At 50.3% G+C, this 17,285-nt stretch overlaps 7 protein-coding genes across 7 annotated transcripts; 6 read left to right on the forward strand and 1 right to left on the reverse strand.

Annotated features, from left to right (window-relative positions):
- Nucleotides 1–1,216: 1,216 nt before the first annotated feature.
- On the forward strand, nt 1,217–4,299 carry BDP55DRAFT_676802 (heterokaryon incompatibility protein-domain-containing protein). The gene has a single exon (XM_060575849.1). The coding sequence runs from the start codon at nt 1,332–1,334 to the stop codon at nt 4,071–4,073; it is 2,742 nt and encodes a 913-aa protein (XP_060425242.1). The 5' UTR covers nt 1,217–1,331; the 3' UTR covers nt 4,074–4,299.
- A 247-nt stretch (nt 4,300–4,546) lies between these two features.
- On the forward strand, nt 4,547–5,856 carry BDP55DRAFT_561068 (beta-lactamase; the record flags this gene model as incomplete). Its single annotated transcript, XM_060570049.1, has 3 exons — nt 4,547–4,631; nt 4,705–5,654; nt 5,710–5,856. 3 exons carry the CDS (start codon nt 4,547–4,549, stop codon nt 5,854–5,856), a joined length of 1,182 nt encoding a protein of 393 aa, XP_060425243.1.
- A 1,358-nt stretch (nt 5,857–7,214) lies between these two features.
- BDP55DRAFT_560946 (TAM domain methyltransferase) lies at nt 7,215–8,867 on the forward strand (the record flags this gene model as incomplete). The annotated part of the gene is made up of 8 exons (XM_060570035.1): nt 7,215–7,316; nt 7,395–7,433; nt 7,603–7,641; nt 7,784–7,925; nt 7,978–8,038; nt 8,104–8,241; nt 8,307–8,726; nt 8,801–8,867. 8 exons carry the CDS (start codon nt 7,215–7,217, stop codon nt 8,865–8,867), a joined length of 1,008 nt encoding a protein of 335 aa, XP_060425244.1.
- Nucleotides 8,868–8,962: 95 nt separating this feature from the next.
- BDP55DRAFT_753394 (pantothenate transporter liz1) lies at nt 8,963–11,152 on the reverse strand (the record flags this gene model as incomplete). Its single annotated transcript, XM_060580692.1, has 8 exons — nt 8,963–9,405; nt 9,464–9,563; nt 9,616–9,916; nt 9,981–10,105; nt 10,167–10,487; nt 10,543–10,760; nt 10,815–10,867; nt 10,938–11,152. The coding sequence occupies 8 exons, from the start codon at nt 11,150–11,152 to the stop codon at nt 9,281–9,283; spliced, it is 1,458 nt and encodes a 485-aa protein (XP_060425245.1). The 3' UTR covers nt 8,963–9,280.
- A 1,088-nt stretch (nt 11,153–12,240) lies between these two features.
- On the forward strand, nt 12,241–13,656 carry BDP55DRAFT_560944 (uncharacterized protein; the record flags this gene model as incomplete). Its single annotated transcript, XM_060570033.1, has 1 exon — nt 12,241–13,656. One exon carries the CDS (start codon nt 12,241–12,243, stop codon nt 13,654–13,656), a length of 1,416 nt encoding a protein of 471 aa, XP_060425246.1.
- Nucleotides 13,657–14,437: 781 nt separating this feature from the next.
- On the forward strand, nt 14,438–16,527 carry BDP55DRAFT_676820 (C-type lectin protein). The gene has a single exon (XM_060575850.1). The coding sequence runs from the start codon at nt 14,785–14,787 to the stop codon at nt 16,120–16,122; it is 1,338 nt and encodes a 445-aa protein (XP_060425247.1). The 5' UTR covers nt 14,438–14,784; the 3' UTR covers nt 16,123–16,527.
- Nucleotides 16,528–16,568: 41 nt separating this feature from the next.
- BDP55DRAFT_561033 (uncharacterized protein) lies at nt 16,569–17,037 on the forward strand (the record flags this gene model as incomplete). Its single annotated transcript, XM_060570046.1, has 2 exons — nt 16,569–16,795; nt 16,869–17,037. The coding sequence occupies 2 exons, from the start codon at nt 16,569–16,571 to the stop codon at nt 17,035–17,037; spliced, it is 396 nt and encodes a 131-aa protein (XP_060425248.1).
- Between the last annotated feature and the right edge of the window lie 248 nt (nt 17,038–17,285).

Consider the following 17,285-nt stretch of genomic DNA (forward strand, 5'->3'; position numbering starts at 1 on the left):
CAGTCTGGTGAGTCGGATCTGGATGCAGCGAAGGCTACATGTAAATCGTAAGAAACGGAAACATCCAGCCCAGACCGGCGGCGCTCCCCTTTTTATCGCGCAACACTCATTAATGCCACAGGCCATTCTCCCATATGGTAGTGTTGCGGTCAGGCGCGGCGCAACCAGAGTGCCGCCGCGGAGCGAAAAACACGATAGTTTGCATGCCCATCCCGGACCGCCGAGACTTCGGCGCCCAATCGGCCGCCATCAGCTGGAGCAGACGCACGAACCGAAGGTCGGATCGGGAAGGTCGACGGTGGAGGTGAGGGGAAGTTCGGGCCCGCCAAGAGCCAAGCACTATAAAAGCTGTAGTCTTGGCCCGTGATGTCGTCAACGCGGTGGGCTGTCGAGTGCAGTTCTCTTCTTTCTCATTTGCGTTGCTCATTGTTCAGTCGCGTGCTCTGTGCGTACACGCACACTATCTTTGTGCAGCGAACTTTTGCTGGGGTCTGGAGGCGTATCCGGGAGAACCGGACAGGCGGGTAACTTGCCTAGAGGTCCATGTTGTCAAGTATGCGGCGAAGGCTTGTTCATAGGCCAACTGATAAAGTAATAGAGCCTTATCAGTGAACACTATCCTGATGCCCAAGAACCTGAAGCACCGGCAAACCCCCTCAATTTATTGCTTTTCTTCAATGCGAATAGGGTAACCTCTCGTCGATTGATGTCAACGTCTACGGATACACCCACCTATCTACTGTATCGAGTGAAGTAGAGATGCTAGAGGGAAATTCACTTGCACTTGTGTTCACAATTACACCTCCAAGTACCTGATTTTACAGACTCATGCTTTTTTTGTACCGATAAGCTGCTATCCCCGAGTGCCCTGGTTGTCGAGTTGGCTATCAGTGTATCCGTAAGTAACTCGAGTATTACCTTGTTTCTCGTGTCCCGTCTAACACACAATACCAGGCAAAGGCACATGGAACATTTTGGCCACAGTCTTTCATCCCGAAAACACGTAGCGTCTTGTGTGGCCCCGTAGCCCTTTCATTCCAAAATATGAGCTGCATTGAAGAGCCCGAAGTCAATTATTACACCTGCGCTTATGTCAGGTGATCCTTCTGGTAAGGGCTGGCGAACCGTGCTTGAGGATGATTTGTCGACAACACACTCGCTACTAGCGACTCCGCCTCCACAGCCGAGCTAAGCTGTTGCCTAGCACTTAGTTGCAGTAACATGATAGAAAAACCAGTGTCTCCTCAACATAAGTCCTTTAGGATCATGTCAACAAAAGGTAGTCAATTGTTCTACTTCAATCGACAGACACCAAGCGATTTCCTTTCAACATGTCTCATTCTCAATCTCCGACAGACAATGTGTACGACGACCCTGACGGCTATGAGCTGCAAATTGCTATTGACCAGCTAGCCGCTGGGTCATCGGAGGCACTGCGGGTTTACCTAGCCCACAAAACCGGTCTCGATCCTGCCACGGTATCACTTAGTACATCACCATTCGAAATTCGCTCCGATCCAGCTGTCACGTTTTCATACGCCGGAAAACTAGATAATACCCAGGCGCCAGGAGTTGAGCAAATGCACGAGCCCAACGCAGAATTGCATAGACCAGACGTCGCATTCGACGACACAGAGATACCCTTCGAGTATGAACCCTTGGACCCAAAGCTCAAACAAATTCGTCTTTTGAGACTGGGTGCTGCTGACGAGGAAGGTGTCATACGCGACCTGCAGGTCGAAAACTTTTGTCTGGCCGATGCTCCCCCATATTTTTGTCTCTCGTATGTTTGGGGAAATCCCGAACGACTTCTCGCGGTGAATTGCAACGGGAAGATGGTTTCGGTAACGCAGAATCTGTACCATGCGCTGCGAACTTGCCTCAACAGACACCCCACCACATGGTTCTGGGCAGACGGTATTTGCATTAACCAAGACAACATCGTAGAACGAAGTCAACAGGTTCTACTCATGGGCAGCATCTATAAAGGAGCAAAGCTGGTTCTTGCTCACCCTGGTCACTACCAATATGAGCGCCGTAAGGATGAAGACGAAGACAGCACGAAGGAAACCACGTTGGAAGACCGTATGGGAGGTCTGGGAGTTCAGGATATGATGAGTTTCTGCACGGAAGACTTGGTCCAGGATGAACATTCGGCAGAGTCTAAGAAACTATATGGGCTGTCAGACTTTACCCTAGAGCCTGTTGATGATGCCTACGGCTCCGAAGGCGTCCAAGGTGCCATCAGTATCATGACGTTCATGACTCGTATCTGGGAAGACCAGCGCCGAGACACCGTGATGTCTGACAGGGAATGGGACAAGGTTGGTCTCCCAGAGACGGAAACGGAAGAGGGCCGGGAGATATGGAACAAGTTGATTCGTTTCTGGGTGACCGACTGGTACTTCCGCACTTGGGTCTTGCAGGAGGTTATTCTGGCACCAAAGGTCGTCGTGCTTTACGGTGAAGCAGCGATCAGCTTGGAAGCAATCACAGATTTCTGGGACCTCGCAAGGCGTCATGGTCTTCCAAGGCCACTTCGAATCGGCATGTACGCTGAAGTTTTCAGTATGATTATCCACCTGAGCCCCGTGAGCTCATTCAAAGTGCTACGGGGGCGCAGACAAGGGTTTGGGACATCTCAAACAGTTGGCGATGCAGAAAAGGTGGAGGAGGAGACTGCGCAAAGGGGTCCTCCTCTAAATCTCCTCGAGTTACTTTGTTTGACGAGAAATAACTTGGCGACGGATGCGAGAGACAAGGTCTATGGCCTTCTTGGACTCACTGACGACCCTGTCGCTCAGTCCATTATTCCCAACTACTCGTCTAACAATACGCCAGAAAAGGTCTTCACTGAGGTTGCCAGAATTATGATTGAAGCTGGTCACGTCGTCGACCTCCTGCACCACGCGGGCATCGATCAAGGCATCACAAATCTTCCTTCCTGGGTGCCTGATTGGACGGTTCAGTCGCGTTCGACTTTGTCGACCCAGCTTTATCACTGTATGCCGAATACGTCGTCCAAAATATCAGTCTCGAGCTCGGGAGAAGCTCCGAGAATGACTATCCGAGGGATGATTCTGGATCGACTCAATTTCGTGGGGCCATCGTGGAAATATTACATCCACAACAAAACCGACGATACGTTCAACAGTTTTGAGAGTGCACCAGATCTCGAGATCCCCGCATTTAACGATGAAGATTCTCGGAACTTCATTCTTACCTTTGCGACTGTGACGGTTCAAGACGACTTCAAAGAGCGGTATACCGATGAGGGCCTCGATGACGCGCTTGTAAGAACCCTGGCGATGGATCGATCATGGCGAGGCGAAAGAATCGGGCCAAGAAAAAAGGGAGAGGAGGTAGAAAACGAAGTTTCCAGTCTCCTCGCCACCAACAAGAACGGCGACGATTCCAAGTCTCCCGCGCCAACAACGATATCGAAAGAATTTTTCGCAGGTGTGGACGCCTTCCGGCGCTTCTATGCCCAAGGGCCGAACGAAGAGAATGAGGAGGACGCACCAGGCATTCGCGTTCATCAGACGGCAATATTCAAATGGCTGCTTGACTTTGATGTCGATGTCGAGGCAGATCTCCAGAAACGCATGGTTCCTTTCACCATCCCTTTCCAAGAGGCTCAACGTGGTCGCAGATTTGCCACGATCGGCACAAGAGGTCACAAGAAGGAAGAAGACATTGCACAAGATGCGACTATCTTGGGAGAGAAACGCGACAGGCCGTTATACAACACAAAGTCTTTAGATCACCATTACATCGGCACTGTTCCGTGGAATGCCCAGGTTGAGGATTATGTGGTTCTCCTTGAGGGATTCAGAACACCGTTCGTCTTGCGAAAACTCCCCAATAGTACTGGATCGTGTGTCAGAGACGAATTCCAGATCATTGGCGATTGCTATGTGCACGGCATCATGGATGGCGAGCTTTTGAAGCCGATTGACGGTCTCGCGGACAACCTAGAGGTCGAGCAAGTCGGAGTTAACGCTGAGGGAAAAGAGTATGCTGTGGAGAATTTTGAAGGCTACCTACACTTCCAAGACTTTGTCATAGTGTAGAATCAACTGAGCATCCTTTGAAGCCTAAGCTACTCGAACACGCCATGTGACAATGTTGTTCCCCCCATGTCATGTTCAAAGTTTGGCATCAAAGCTCGCACCCGCGAGGTTAATTGACAGCAGCGTTTTCACCAATGAAAATCCAAAATTAGTTTTTATACATTCTGACAGGGAATAGTTAAGAAATTTGAAATCATGGCTGGGGGCTGAAATTTGACGTTTTCTTTTTCTCCGCAGAATTATTGCCCTCTTGCGGCGGGTCTTGCTCGAGATCGTCGTTACCTCGGGATGTTGTCATGCACCTGCGGGGGATCGGCATTAACCTCGGATGACTAATGAAAGTTGCTTGCCCGTCCCCAAGTCCCATCCAATTGTTTCAGCACATTTAAAGTTTCAGACTTTCTTGTCTCTCACCGAGGCTTCTGTTTACACGGTAAGAACTATAGACAAAGCATTTGCTCAAGTTCTCAAACATGGGCTCTTTCGAAGATCGTATCGACGCCGCTGTGAGGAATCGTGATATCCCCGGTATCATGCTTCATGCCCAAGATAAGTCCAGTAAGCTAGCTTCTAGTTCCTTACACATTGGCTTCGATTCATGTTCCTCCGCCGGACTAATCCAGCTGGACAGGCAACTTCCAGTATTCGCACATCTTCGGAGATGAGTTGAAAAGCTCAACACCGCTGTCAGATGACAACATCCTCACCCTTGCTTCAGTCACGAAGCTCTTCACGACGATCGCTGCCTTGCAGCTCGTAGAGCGTGGTATCCTAACCCTCGACGGGGATGTATCGAAACATGTATCGACACTAGCACAGAAGCCCGTTCTGACTGGCTTCACGGAGTCCGGCAAGCCCATCGAAGTACAGCGCAAGAAGCCCATCACCCTGCGTCACCTTCTCACGCATAGCGCCGGCAACAGCTACGACTTCCTCAGCGACGCGACGCGTGAGTGGCAGTCTTTTCATGGTCTCAAACCAACGCGCGGGAACACCGTCGAAGAGCGCTTCGGGTACCCCTTGAACTACGAGCCAGGAGAAGACTGGGCCTACAGTTGCAGCTCAGATTGGACGGGGAAGCTAATTGAGAATGTGTCTGGGACGTCGCTTGAGCAGTACATGCGGGAAAATATCTGGGACCCGGTTGGTGCATTGAGTTTCACATTCAACGTCGATTCCGTGAGATCCAAACTGTGGGGGATGAACACCCGTGACAGGGACACAGGGAAGATTATTCTTCATCGCGGGAGGGAGTTGAACCAAGGAGTCACCGACTGTCTTGGTGGACAAGGGTCCTACGGCTCGGCTATAGATGTCATGCGAGTGTTGCACTCACTGTTGATCGACGACGGAAAGCTGCTAAGCCCAATAATGACTGCCGAGATGTTCAAGCCCCAGCTATCGTCAGGGTCTAAGAATAGTCTGTTGAAGGCAATGGAAAAGCCGGAGTGGGCAGTCGGGCATTTCCCTGTCACAGGCGAGTATGACTGGGGTCTTGGAGGTCTGCTTGTAGATGGACACAGTCACCCTTACCGCCGGAACGGGACTCTGATGTGGAGTGGCGCGTCAAACGTTTTTTGGGTAAGTCTTCTCCCTCGCACTTGGTTCGCGGAGACACTTTTCTGACTTTTGGCAGTGGATCGATCGCCAAGCTGGGCTTTGTGGCTTCTTTGCGACGCAGATGCTCCCTGCGGCAGAGGAAGGAGTCCGGCCATACATCAAGGCCTTCGAAGATGAGATATACTCAAAGGTCAAGGGCTCCAAGACTCGCGCAGTGCTTTGAGAAGAGACTATCTACAGGACAATAGTACGGGGTAGATCTCTTTACTCTCGCTTCGCCATGTGTTAGGGCACATTTACTTTGCTCAAAAAAGAAAGAAATAAAGTACATCTCGTGGCAACCAGGCTTAGTTGTCTATTACAATAGCTAAGCGATCGTATTCTCGGGTCTTCAATGTAATGAACAATTGAGGTATTCGTAGTCCGAAGTTTTCGGAACCCCGGTTAAAGCAGGTCAAAACCATTGGATCAGCCGTTCACAGCGGCTTACAGCACGGCCCGGCCCCTCGGCTCTGGCAGTAGCACAGACAACTCCTTAAAACTTCGGCTTATGGCTGACATTGCGTCCGTTTTCGCTGGTAGACAAGGACTACAGGTCTGACGTTGGCCCGTCCCCCTATTAGAGTTGAGTTGGCTCACCGACTGTTGGAAAGTGAATGTTTGGACAATGGAAGGTCCATCGTAAGATCACAACAGGTATGATGTCCGCGCATCAGTCGCACGGAAGTGCATGTACTGTAACCCAAAAAGTTTCGGTGCCGATTTTTTTTTTTTTTTGAATTTTCATTGGCTGGGGACCCTAATGACTGAGGGCCCAAGGTACTATCCGCAGTATCCCCCTCTTTATCACGCAGACAAGCCCCATCTCGAGGACGAGGTTGCAGATGAGAAGAGAACTCAATCATCTCGTCCGAGCAACCCTTCAGCGACGCGAAATGAGCACGTTACCAGGATTCAATGGAGACAAGGGAAGGAAACGTTGAGCCCTGTAACGTTGCTGATGCTGCCGTCAAATCATGCGTCATAATCTTTATCAGCGACGATCACCGCCAACGATTTGCAAGAAATCCTGCACGCAATTTTCCAGGGAAGGGGAGCTCAAGTGGCATGATAGTACCCGGTTCACGGGACACTATACACCGACACGCCCGGGGACCTAGTCTGCTATCGCTCCTCTCAGAGGTCCATCGCAGGGAGAAATGCCCACTGGTCGTGAACCCCATGAGGGATGGCACGTGTCAAGTCCCTTGGCAGTTATCGCTAGCCTACGGAGTTCATTCGTCTCCGAACCCAACTCCAATCTTGGCCGCTGAGGATTCTCCACAGCCCGAGGTTCGTTTGGGATAAGTCGGTCGAAGTCCTCAGAATGCCAACCTCTGATCCATGCACACTGATGCACCGCCCGGTGTCCGCAGTGTGGGTTTGAAGGGGGAACGGGGGTCGCGCGTGGCCCCTGGTCCTTGGAGGTTGGGGTTGAGCTTCGGTGGATTAAATACCTAGACCTCAGACGATCTAATCTGTAACCCCACGGTTTTTCACATCAAACCCCTCACCGACGCCTACTTATTAATTTTCTGATAGATGGCCACTCCGGGAGACGAGACGCGCTCACCTCTAGCGGCTGGAGTCGCGGCTTCCCCATCTCATCCTGAGGAAGGCGTGAACCCGGCAACAGGTATCATTGTACGCTTTGATCTAAAAAGCGAGCCCTAAGCCGGACAGAACGGGCAGCCCTTTGCTAACTTGTGATGCCGTGATTAGGATGCTGATGAAGGAGAAACAGACTCCGCCATCAATGTTGTACGTTATACAATACATATCACAGCCATCTAAGATGAGACACCTCGGATCGCGACAGGATCTCATTTCGAGGTATTATGGGATACCATTTGTGCTCACCACACCATGTGCTATTAGTCAATCCGCGATTCTCTCACGTCCATTCGCTCGTCTATCCTCAATTTTGAAGATGAAAACGGACGTCTATACCACTCTCATTCCCGAGGCAGTTCGTGTACCTAACGGCCACGAGATTGGTTCTTAGCTGATACATAGGCAGAATACTACTTTCCCCACGACAATGTTAGCTAAGATCGCCATGATGTACGATAGTCTGGGTGTCTTTGAGATGGCTGACGAGACATCATTAGGTCGAACAAGAGCGATTAGATTTACAGCACGAACTCTTTATGAGAACGTTTAGAGGACGTCTTTGCACTTGTCCAAAGTCTTACGGGGCTAAAAGAGTCCTTGATCTCGGAACGGGAACGGGAATATGGGCTCTTGAATACGGTCAGTACACACATGAGCTAGGCCCCATTGGCCCCAATTGATGGTAAAGTAGCGGAGGAGCATCCCGAGTCTGAAGTCATTGGAGTGGACATCAGCCCAGTGCAACCTGACTTGTAAGTAAAGCCATTCTCGAATTTGCCACTCATTATGTAGATTATACCTGCTGATGATCTCCAAGCATGCCTCCCAACTGCTCTTTCGAGATAGACGATCTGGAGAAGCCATGGACATGGTCAAAACAATTCGACTTCATCTTCTCTAGAACTTTGAGTGGCAGTATCCTGGACCCAGCCAAGCTGGTCGATAGTATTTACAAGTGAGTCATCCCAGAATACCCCAGGCCTGATCACATGCACAATATGCGAACCTTCAATCACGTAGCCAACTCGAACCCGGCGGCTGGTTCGAAGCCCAGGATGTCTGCATGGAAGCTCGGACCGATGACAACACTCTACCCGAGAATAGCTACTTGGCGCAATGGGCCGATGAGGTGGTTGACGCTATGGAAAAGATCAATCGGACGCTCAAGCTTCCCCTCAAGTGGAAGCAGCTTCTGATCGATCGCGGTTTCGAAGATGTTCGAGAGACTATCTACAAATGGCCGACCAACACTTGGCCGCGAGACAGAACGATGAAGGACATTGGTGGATGGGGTCTGGCGAACCTCGACTACTTCCTCGAGACAGCGGCTCTTGGGATTTTGACCAACATCAAGGGCTGGTCAAAGGAGGAGGTCCTTGTTTTGTGTTCACAAGCGAGGAAGGAGATGCGTGATCCGAGAATCCATGTTTGGTGGCCTGTGTAGGTTATCTCATTGAGACCAAATTTCTCTATCATAGTTGCTCTGAGCGCTATTGCTAATATCACTCTGCCAGATATGTCGTTTCTGGTCGTAAGCCAGGCTCAACAACTCAAGCACCTGCTGAGTCATCGACAGCTTAAGTCCCCTGACATCGTCAGAAGAGGCTTGTCTCAAGCCATCATCATTTGCCAATAGGCCATCCAAAGGCGCCCCTGAATATGCTTTCTGTATGAGAGTTCACATGAGGTTCGACTCCTGAAGTATCAGTCTCAATACTATCGTGGGTTCACGCTTTGAAATACCCTAATTCGATAGAAATCAATTCGAGCTATGACTTCGGGCAGTTCAATCCCAGAGTCCTCTTTGCAATGGGTTGACCCGGCGGTAACCACACAAAAGCTGTGCGATCCGAACATGAAACTTTACACTACAGCTCATCTGACCTCTCTGAGCCCCCTTCAGTGCCTTGGTTGTTCTGCTGAGTGAGCTTCTGACTGTTGACACTATTTAGCTTATACGCTTTATTAGAGGTTGTCGTGGGACCTGAGCAAACTTACTCTCTTCGCCTATACATGTACCACATGAGCGTGACGCTAATGATTGCGAGACCGCCGAAAAGGATGAGAATTTGATAACCGTACTTGTACTTCGGTGCATCATACGTCGGGAATAGAACCACTGAGAGTTTGTCAGTATATGTGAAGAACTTGAGTGTTAGACTCCGGGTTGAACCCACATGGTACCCAAAGAACCCAGGCATAGGAAACGACGTTAGCAGTGGCCACGAGCAGTTGTCTGAGACTAGGATCGCCTGCATTTAGCCTATTGGCCCAGCTCTATATCCAGTGTCAGAAGTTTTCATGTTTGTGGTTTTCCTGAGTTACTAACGATGAGCACAGGAGTTGCGGCTGATCCAGCATACGAAAGATAGTATGCAAACATCAATGCACCTTTGGGGATGTACCAAACGGAAAGCAAGATGTTGGACAGGATCATCAAAGCCTGAACTATGACGATCATCACGTAGTTTTCCCCTGTTCTGTCCGCGATGATACCCCAAATGACTGTGGCAACGATGTTCAGAGCACTACCACCGGTCGGGTAGATGTTTGCATCTACAACACTGTAGCCGGCAGATTTTAGCCAGAGATTAAAGTAGCTTGTAGCCGTGTGACAGGCTGCTACCATGCTATCCAGTTTACTTCATGTAAGTGATGTCCTCAACTATTTTCTCTCTTCCCGGATTGACTCACGTGTACGGCACAATAAAGACCCAGATCTCCCAGCCCAGGTAGATCCGCTTGGCTTCCTTCCACGTCAGCTTTTGCTGAGCCTTTTGACCAAGTTTCTCAATCCTATCGATGCCATATTTGACATGCTATGCAAACCTGATTAGTTTTATTCATGTAACAGAAGGAATTTTGGAAACACATAGCTACCTCAGCTGACCAGTAAAAGGCTTTCGTGTTATGCGGCAGGTCAGGCAATCCGAAGAAGCCCCAAAAAGCAATTGGAAGCGAGATGATTGCGTCCATGATAAACAGCCACCTCCAGCCGGCAATTCCATGGCGTCCATCCATGCTTGAATACAGCCCTGCTTGCAAGTATCCGCTGAACATACTCGCAATAGACTCAACCTGGAGAAGGATGGCTAACCGTTTGGTCAGCTCCTTCGGACCGTACCAGCCACCGAGCATGGCGATATATCCAGGGAAGGCACAAGCCTCGAAGAGACCGATGAAAAACCGTAAGGCGTACATCTTGTCACGGACGTTAGTGATGTAAGCCTTGATAACTCCCAAGCACTGCACTAACCGTCTTGATATTCTTGGCAAACCCCATGCCGATAACCAGTAGCGACCAGATGACCTCGCACGATGGAATGAGAACCGAGGGGCGAATGAAGCTGAGTTGTGACATTTGGGCTGGAACACTGCCGACCATAATACCCAGGCTGAACCAAGTATTCAGCCAGTTACGCTCATTTCTGTACAGACCGAGATCTGTCTGCATGCCGCTGATGAAAGCATTGCCTGTGAGACAGAGTTACTAACATCCAACTGGCGAAGCTGATAGCACTGGCTTACTGTAGTTTGTCTGGTCAAGGTACTTTATGAAGTAGCCAAAACAAACCGTAGGGCTAGTGAATAAAGAATAGTCAGCCCTGGGGCGCCAGTTGGATGCGGCACATGGCAAAAGACTAGACTGACAAGAAGAATGTATCGAGTCTTTGAACATATTTCCGATACTCGGGGTCTCCCTCAACAGAGTCCCATACGAGACCGACAATCTTCCGCCACCGGGAGCGCGGGTTTTCGGGGACACTGTTTGTAACGATCACTGGGGCAGTGTCTTTGGCGTTTTTGTCCGCATCGGAGGTGGTGCCTGAGACTACCACAGGGGCGATGGATTTGATTTCCGACATGTCTGTCGATGATTAGCGCTCAGAGAAGACGTTTCTGCACGATTATCCCAGTAATCTGGTTTGGCACTGCTGTTCGGTGGCCGGTTGACCTCAGATCGCTATATACTTGGGCTTCCCCAAGAAAAACGATTTTTTCCCAAGAATCTAACCACATTGAATTCACCTATGTATATGAGTGACATGGGCCAGATAACCTCCTACACCTGATTTGCTATTGGTGGATGATGCCATTACAGCCCCTGTGAGCGAGCTCTTTTCCCTGAATCCTTCGGACCCAATTTTGTTCCAAATTCGACTTGAAGACAATCTCCATGTATGCACGGATAGAACGTCTTCCCTCTGGAAACTCTTCGGAAATAGGTAAGAGTATGTCAAGGGTTCTGTGCCGTTCTCGGATGTCGCAGCACAATGAATTCAATGTCGTGACTGGCCGCCCCACCATGTCGTTATCTCACTCCGCTCTGTCGTCTTGCCTGATTTCCGGCATCTTTGCCGGTGCCGGCAGCTTGCCCGGCAATCTTTCTCGCATTGATGACGGCAAGTGAACAAGAAAATCATTTCCTTCCAGCTGCAAACAGCTAGATGAGTCTCACTGCACAGTCTAGCAAGCCACCTTGGTTCATGAATTGAGATCTTCAGGGGGAAACATCGCTGTATCTGATGGAGTTCATGGAATGACTTTAGGAACATGAGCTCTTACTATAACTGCATGGGATCACGAGAATAATATGGTGAAGATCTTGGTCTGACAAAATTCTCAAATGACACGCTGTGTGAAAGGTTATGATAAGCCACCTGCCACTTGTGTCCATTGAAGGCTCAGGATCCCTGTCCAGCTGCAAGCCGGAGTGAATTCAGAATCGACTGGACTGCGTATTCGTATGTGTTTACAATTGTTCCGGCAGGCTGCATTCTCCAGTCTCCGCAATCGCAGGGTAAACTAGCCAGATTTCTGTGCTTGCTCCGGTACTTAGTTCAAGCCCAGCAATGCTGATATCGTCAATCCGAGGATAAAATCATTCCGCCCGGTCCCCTATCAAACGCCCCAAACTTCACGATAAGAGGACGCTCTTCAAACTCCGTACAGCATGACGCCCGAAGTCCTTCGATTATGCCTGGAGAATGTCGACTTTCGACTTCCGACACAAGTCACAGATGACAATAGCGTGACAGTATTGAAAAGTTTGGTCTTCGAGCCCCTCCTCCGATGGCAGCCTCACGGCTGTGTCAGGCCCGGGCTTTTCGACCGATGGGAGCATTCCCCCGATGCCCGGGTCTGGCACTTCCACATCCGAAACAACGCCTTTTTTCATGATAACGAGCCTTGCAGGGCTAAGGATGTCGTCAACTACATTCAAGGTCTCTTGGACTCGCGAGACTACTTCGGCATGCAATGGAGTTACAGCCGCTACTTCGCGCAAACCAAGTTCTCTGCCGAGGATGATCGAACAGTGAAGGTGGTAAATGCGGAGCCGTTTGCGGATATTGAGGGTGTCCTCTGCGAGTTTTGGCCTTCTCGCATTGACAAGCATGGCAAGCCAATACTTGGGACGGGCCCATTCCGTGTCGTCGAGTTCGAACGGGAAGAGGGCACCGGTAGAGCCGTTCTGCATCGGCTGAATCCAACGCGACATGGTTCACCTCATACTATCATAGCGACGATGGAGTCGAGTGCTGCCAAAAGACTTCGGCTTCTACGTGAGGGAGACGTCGATGCTGCTCTGAACCTTGAGCGAGTCGACGATCTAAACCTTCTGGATTTCGATTCTTCCCTCCGATGGGGCAGAGTGACGAGCACTTTATCAGCAATCTACTATCTCAACTGTACGGAGGGTGTTTTTGCTTCCCCAGACGCACGTCTAGCTGTGAACCTTGCGCTGGACAATGATGCTTTGGTAAAGGAAGTATACTGTGGGTTCGCAAAGTCCTCCGCTACCATCGTAAGCCCCTATCATCTTGGGTTTTCAGAGTCGAAATTGCAACCGATATCCTACGACCCTGACAGAGCCATAGACTTGCTCAAAGATTTTGACAAAAGCACGCCTCTTGTCTTGAGGACCCCGATTTACATGCCAGAACACGCCCAAAAGATTTCCAAATTCGTGGCATCATCCTTGCAATGCATTGGCTTTGAGGTCGAAATCAAGGTTGAAACCAATCGGCCAGAATACGCTCGCCAAATTGGACTCAAAAAGGAGATTGGAAGCCTCGCACTGTTTGATTCTACACCCAACAGCACATTTCGAGTCTTGGACGACAAAATCTCCAGTTCATCACACGCAACGTGGTGGCTTGGTTATCACGATGCTGAGGTTCAGAATCTGTTTCATGACGCAAGGAACAAGATTGGCTACGAAGATAGAGCTGTGGCATATGCTAGAACTCTTAGAAGGTTGCAGGAGAATCCTCCATGGCTGTACATAGGACATCCTGATGTTATTTGGGCAACGCGACATGAGGTTGGGCTTCAGATCGGGCCTTCAGGCGTACTCACACTCGACTAACGAGCTGCAATTCGAGAAGTAGAAGCACAAAATAGCTCCAATGAAATTATCAGAAGGTTTAAAAGCCGTCGTAGATCTTGCGGTGTAATATGAGTACTGGTCAGGAACATAGGTTGTGGACAAAAGCGAAGCCGTTTGGATCTTCTCTATGTGAGACACGTGACCATATACTTCACCACCTCAACCTGCTTAATACTTCCTCCTGATTAAGGTCATTCCACGATGAATTATTTCCGCAGGTTGTCCGTAATGGACCCAGAGACTGGATCCACTCATGTCACGCCTCGGTAATACAAAAGCCGGCCGATGTCGCCGACTACCTTACGCTACACCTCAGTCTATTACTTTCTCAATCGACGCATGTATCCTTCCAAGCTGACAATGAACACCTCGGAATCCATAGAAAGCCTGAAAATTAAGGCTCAGAAGTTTGGCGCCGAGCCCCTCCTAGCTCTACCAAATCGTACAATTGTCGATTTATCTAGTGGTTACATTCCACTCCTCGCGCGTTACACCTGGGAAGACAAAGCCGCCAAAGGTTTGCGGAAGCGCAAAGCCGGGGACAAGCCGGAAAATCCGATCCACTTCTCTGCTCTGGAGCTAGTCCGCGACAACTCAATCTTGCTCTTGACGGGACCCAGTGGAAGCGGGAAAACGACATTTGCTAAGCATCTATGCTACAGCTTAGCCTCCTCCGGCTTCAGTAAAGCTAGACCGCTAGCTCGGAACAACCTTGGTGATATCAAGGAAGAGTGTTGGAATATCGGTCGACTGTCCCCTTGTTATTTTGCATTGGATGGCACCGAGGCTTTCAAAACTTTGGCTGAAGTCACGATTCCGGAGCTTCTCAGCGCACCTGATTCTCGACATGAGGGTCTGCTAATCATCCTCGATGATCTCCAGAACGCAGGAAACGAATTGACCGGGATTCTTGCACAGGTACTACTCTTGCTACCAGAGCGTTCCGACATTAAGCTGCTTTTACTTGGCGACGCAGATGTTCTGGACAGCTGGAGTTGTCCTGCCAAGGTCGTCCGACACGAATTACTTCCCTTACTAGAATCTCAAAGACGAGAGGCAGTATGTGTTAATCTAATATCGAAATCGGCGAATGCCATACCAACTGGTATGGGTGAAGCTGCGTCGAATCCAGCATTATTCGCTTTTGCGATCCAAGCCAACCACCCTGGAGACAGCGCCGAGGAGCTACTTGATGCGTGGCTTTCGTCCACCTATCCAGAACCGGGTGCTGCAGAGCTTCTAGTAGACAGAGCATACAAGCTAACAATACACGGCTTATCACCTAACAGTCTGGATGAGATATCACCGACCTCGACTCAGTCCAACCCCGCGCGAGAAAGGATCGTAGTGCATCGGCTACTAGCTGCACGGTACCTAGCTGGCCTGGCACCCAAAATCGCTATCGACCTCTTCCATGAAAAACCTCACGTTTCAAACCATGTTCTGAAAAGCTGCCTGTTACGCCTGAGCTCCTCATACAAGTCTGTCGAGCTTGTCGACGGGCTTCTCGGAGGATCGCTAGCCAGCTCTCAGCGTGCTGCCTTACTCGTGGCCGGTCTCATTCCATTATCCGCGGAAGTTGAGAGCAAGGTCAGAAGCCTCATTCTGGATATCGTCGAGAACGGTGCATTGTCGGCTGGCGAGCGTGAGAAAGCTGGCCGCCTACTGTCACGGTATGGCGACCCACGAGATCTGACTGGACTCGCAGTGGTTCCCGCCGGAAGCTTCCTAATCGGATCTGAAAGTCATCCCAACTCGCAGCCCCTAAATAGGATCTCACTCGAGAGGTTTCGCATCGGTCTCTATCCCGTCACTAACCGAGACTACCATACCTTTGTCAGAGATACTAGCCGCGACTGGATGAGCCCCGATGGAGCAGATCCGGAGAGGTCAAATGCCCCAGCAACCGACCTTACATGGCATGACGCGAGGGCTTACTGCCAATGGCTTACAGAAAGATGGAGAGAAGAAAACAAAATCAATTCCAACGAGCATGTGAGACTTCCGTCAGAGCCAGAGTGGGAGCGCGCAGCCAGGGGTGACCAAGGTGAGACGGGTACTGAAGGGTTGATTTTCCCTTGGGGTACGAATTGGGAGGAAGATGCTGGTAATGGCGATGAGACTGGCTTTAACAAGACCTGTGCTGTCGGTCTGTTTCCGAAGGGTCGCTCGCCGTACGGATGTTACGACATGGCGGGGCATGTATGGGAGTGGTGCTCAACTCTCTGGGGCGAAGATATGGCCACGCCAACTTTCCAGTATCCTTGGCGGGATGATGGGCGAGAGTCTACTGATGCCCCGGATCATGTTCGAAGAGTACTGAGAGGCGGATGCTTCTCAAGCCCGGAGTTGAAGGCAAATTGTACTTACCGGGGTAGCCTCGAACCAACAGGGTTCTGGAGGGGGAATGGTTTTCGCGTTGTCGTTGCTTCGGTAGACTTATGATAGTATGAAAGCTTTAGAACATTTGACAGTACGCATAAACAAACCACATCGTCAGCATATTCACAGCGAATCGATGCATTCGAATTGCGCATGGTCATCGGGTTCGTCTCGTTATGCCGAGGACCGGCAAGAATTGTATGAAGTTTGCCGGTCGTGACGGCATTCGCAGACTCCATATTCGAAACTTCCGGCACTGTGGATCCAGCTCAGGATCAGCCGGTGTCGGAGGCAATCGGCGGATCTGACCTGGAATACAGTAGTGGAGGAGCATCGCGTCATTTCGCCTGAACCCTGGAGTATGGTCCGCGTAAGGCCGGCTTTATATGGCCACTCGGCCTGCGTCCTGGTGATCTTTGCAGCCTTACTCTCAAAGGCTATTCACTAGTTCAAGAAACTGAAAATAGCTTACCAAGCTCGATCATACGTGTCGGCCATCTTCCGCCAAAATGCCGATTATTCCCGACTTCAAGCTGCCGGACGATGCAAGCGCCCTAGGGCGTAATACGGCAAATTCCACAGCCCCCTTTTTCATTACATTCACCACATCAGACCATCCTAATACGGGAGAGTCGTGGTGCCCCGATGTCCGAGCCGCTCTTCCTCACATCATAGCCGCCTTCTCGCCTGTAAGCGCGCCGGAGATGGCCTTCGTTGAAGTAGGGCAGCGGCCTGAGTGAGTACCCAGCTGAAAGCTGGACTTTCGGGATTTATTGGGGCGAGCACCCGCTAATTTAGTGGCAAACCAGGTGGAAAGTCCCTACAAATGTGTTTCGAACCAAGTGGAACGTCACCAATGTGCCGACGATTGTTCGCTATGAGCTTTCAGATGGCGAAGTAAAAGAGACGGCTAGACTGGTAGAGGGCGAGATCCTGGATGAGAAGCGGCTGAGACTATTGATCAGCAAGAACTCATGAGACCTCACCCTGAGATTCCAACGACCCGTGAGAAGCTTGAGAAGTAAGCTTTCGGGTGTGGTATAAGCCTCATGGCAAAGTTTGTTTCCTTGGGTCCTCAGCCAAAGGATCATCACCATGGTTGTTTTTCGCGATTCCGACTCACCGCGTCACTCACATTATGTATAAGACCGTGTCTCAGGCAGCAGTGTCGTATTAGCCGTTTTAGCCGCCTTTTCGAGATCAACAGTCGAGCCTGTGCCGCTCGC

This window comes from Colletotrichum godetiae, assembly GCF_030913485.1.
Source record: "Colletotrichum godetiae strain CBS 193.32 chromosome Unknown BDP55scaffold_49, whole genome shotgun sequence".
Lineage (NCBI taxonomy): Eukaryota > Fungi > Ascomycota > Sordariomycetes > Glomerellales > Glomerellaceae > Colletotrichum > Colletotrichum godetiae.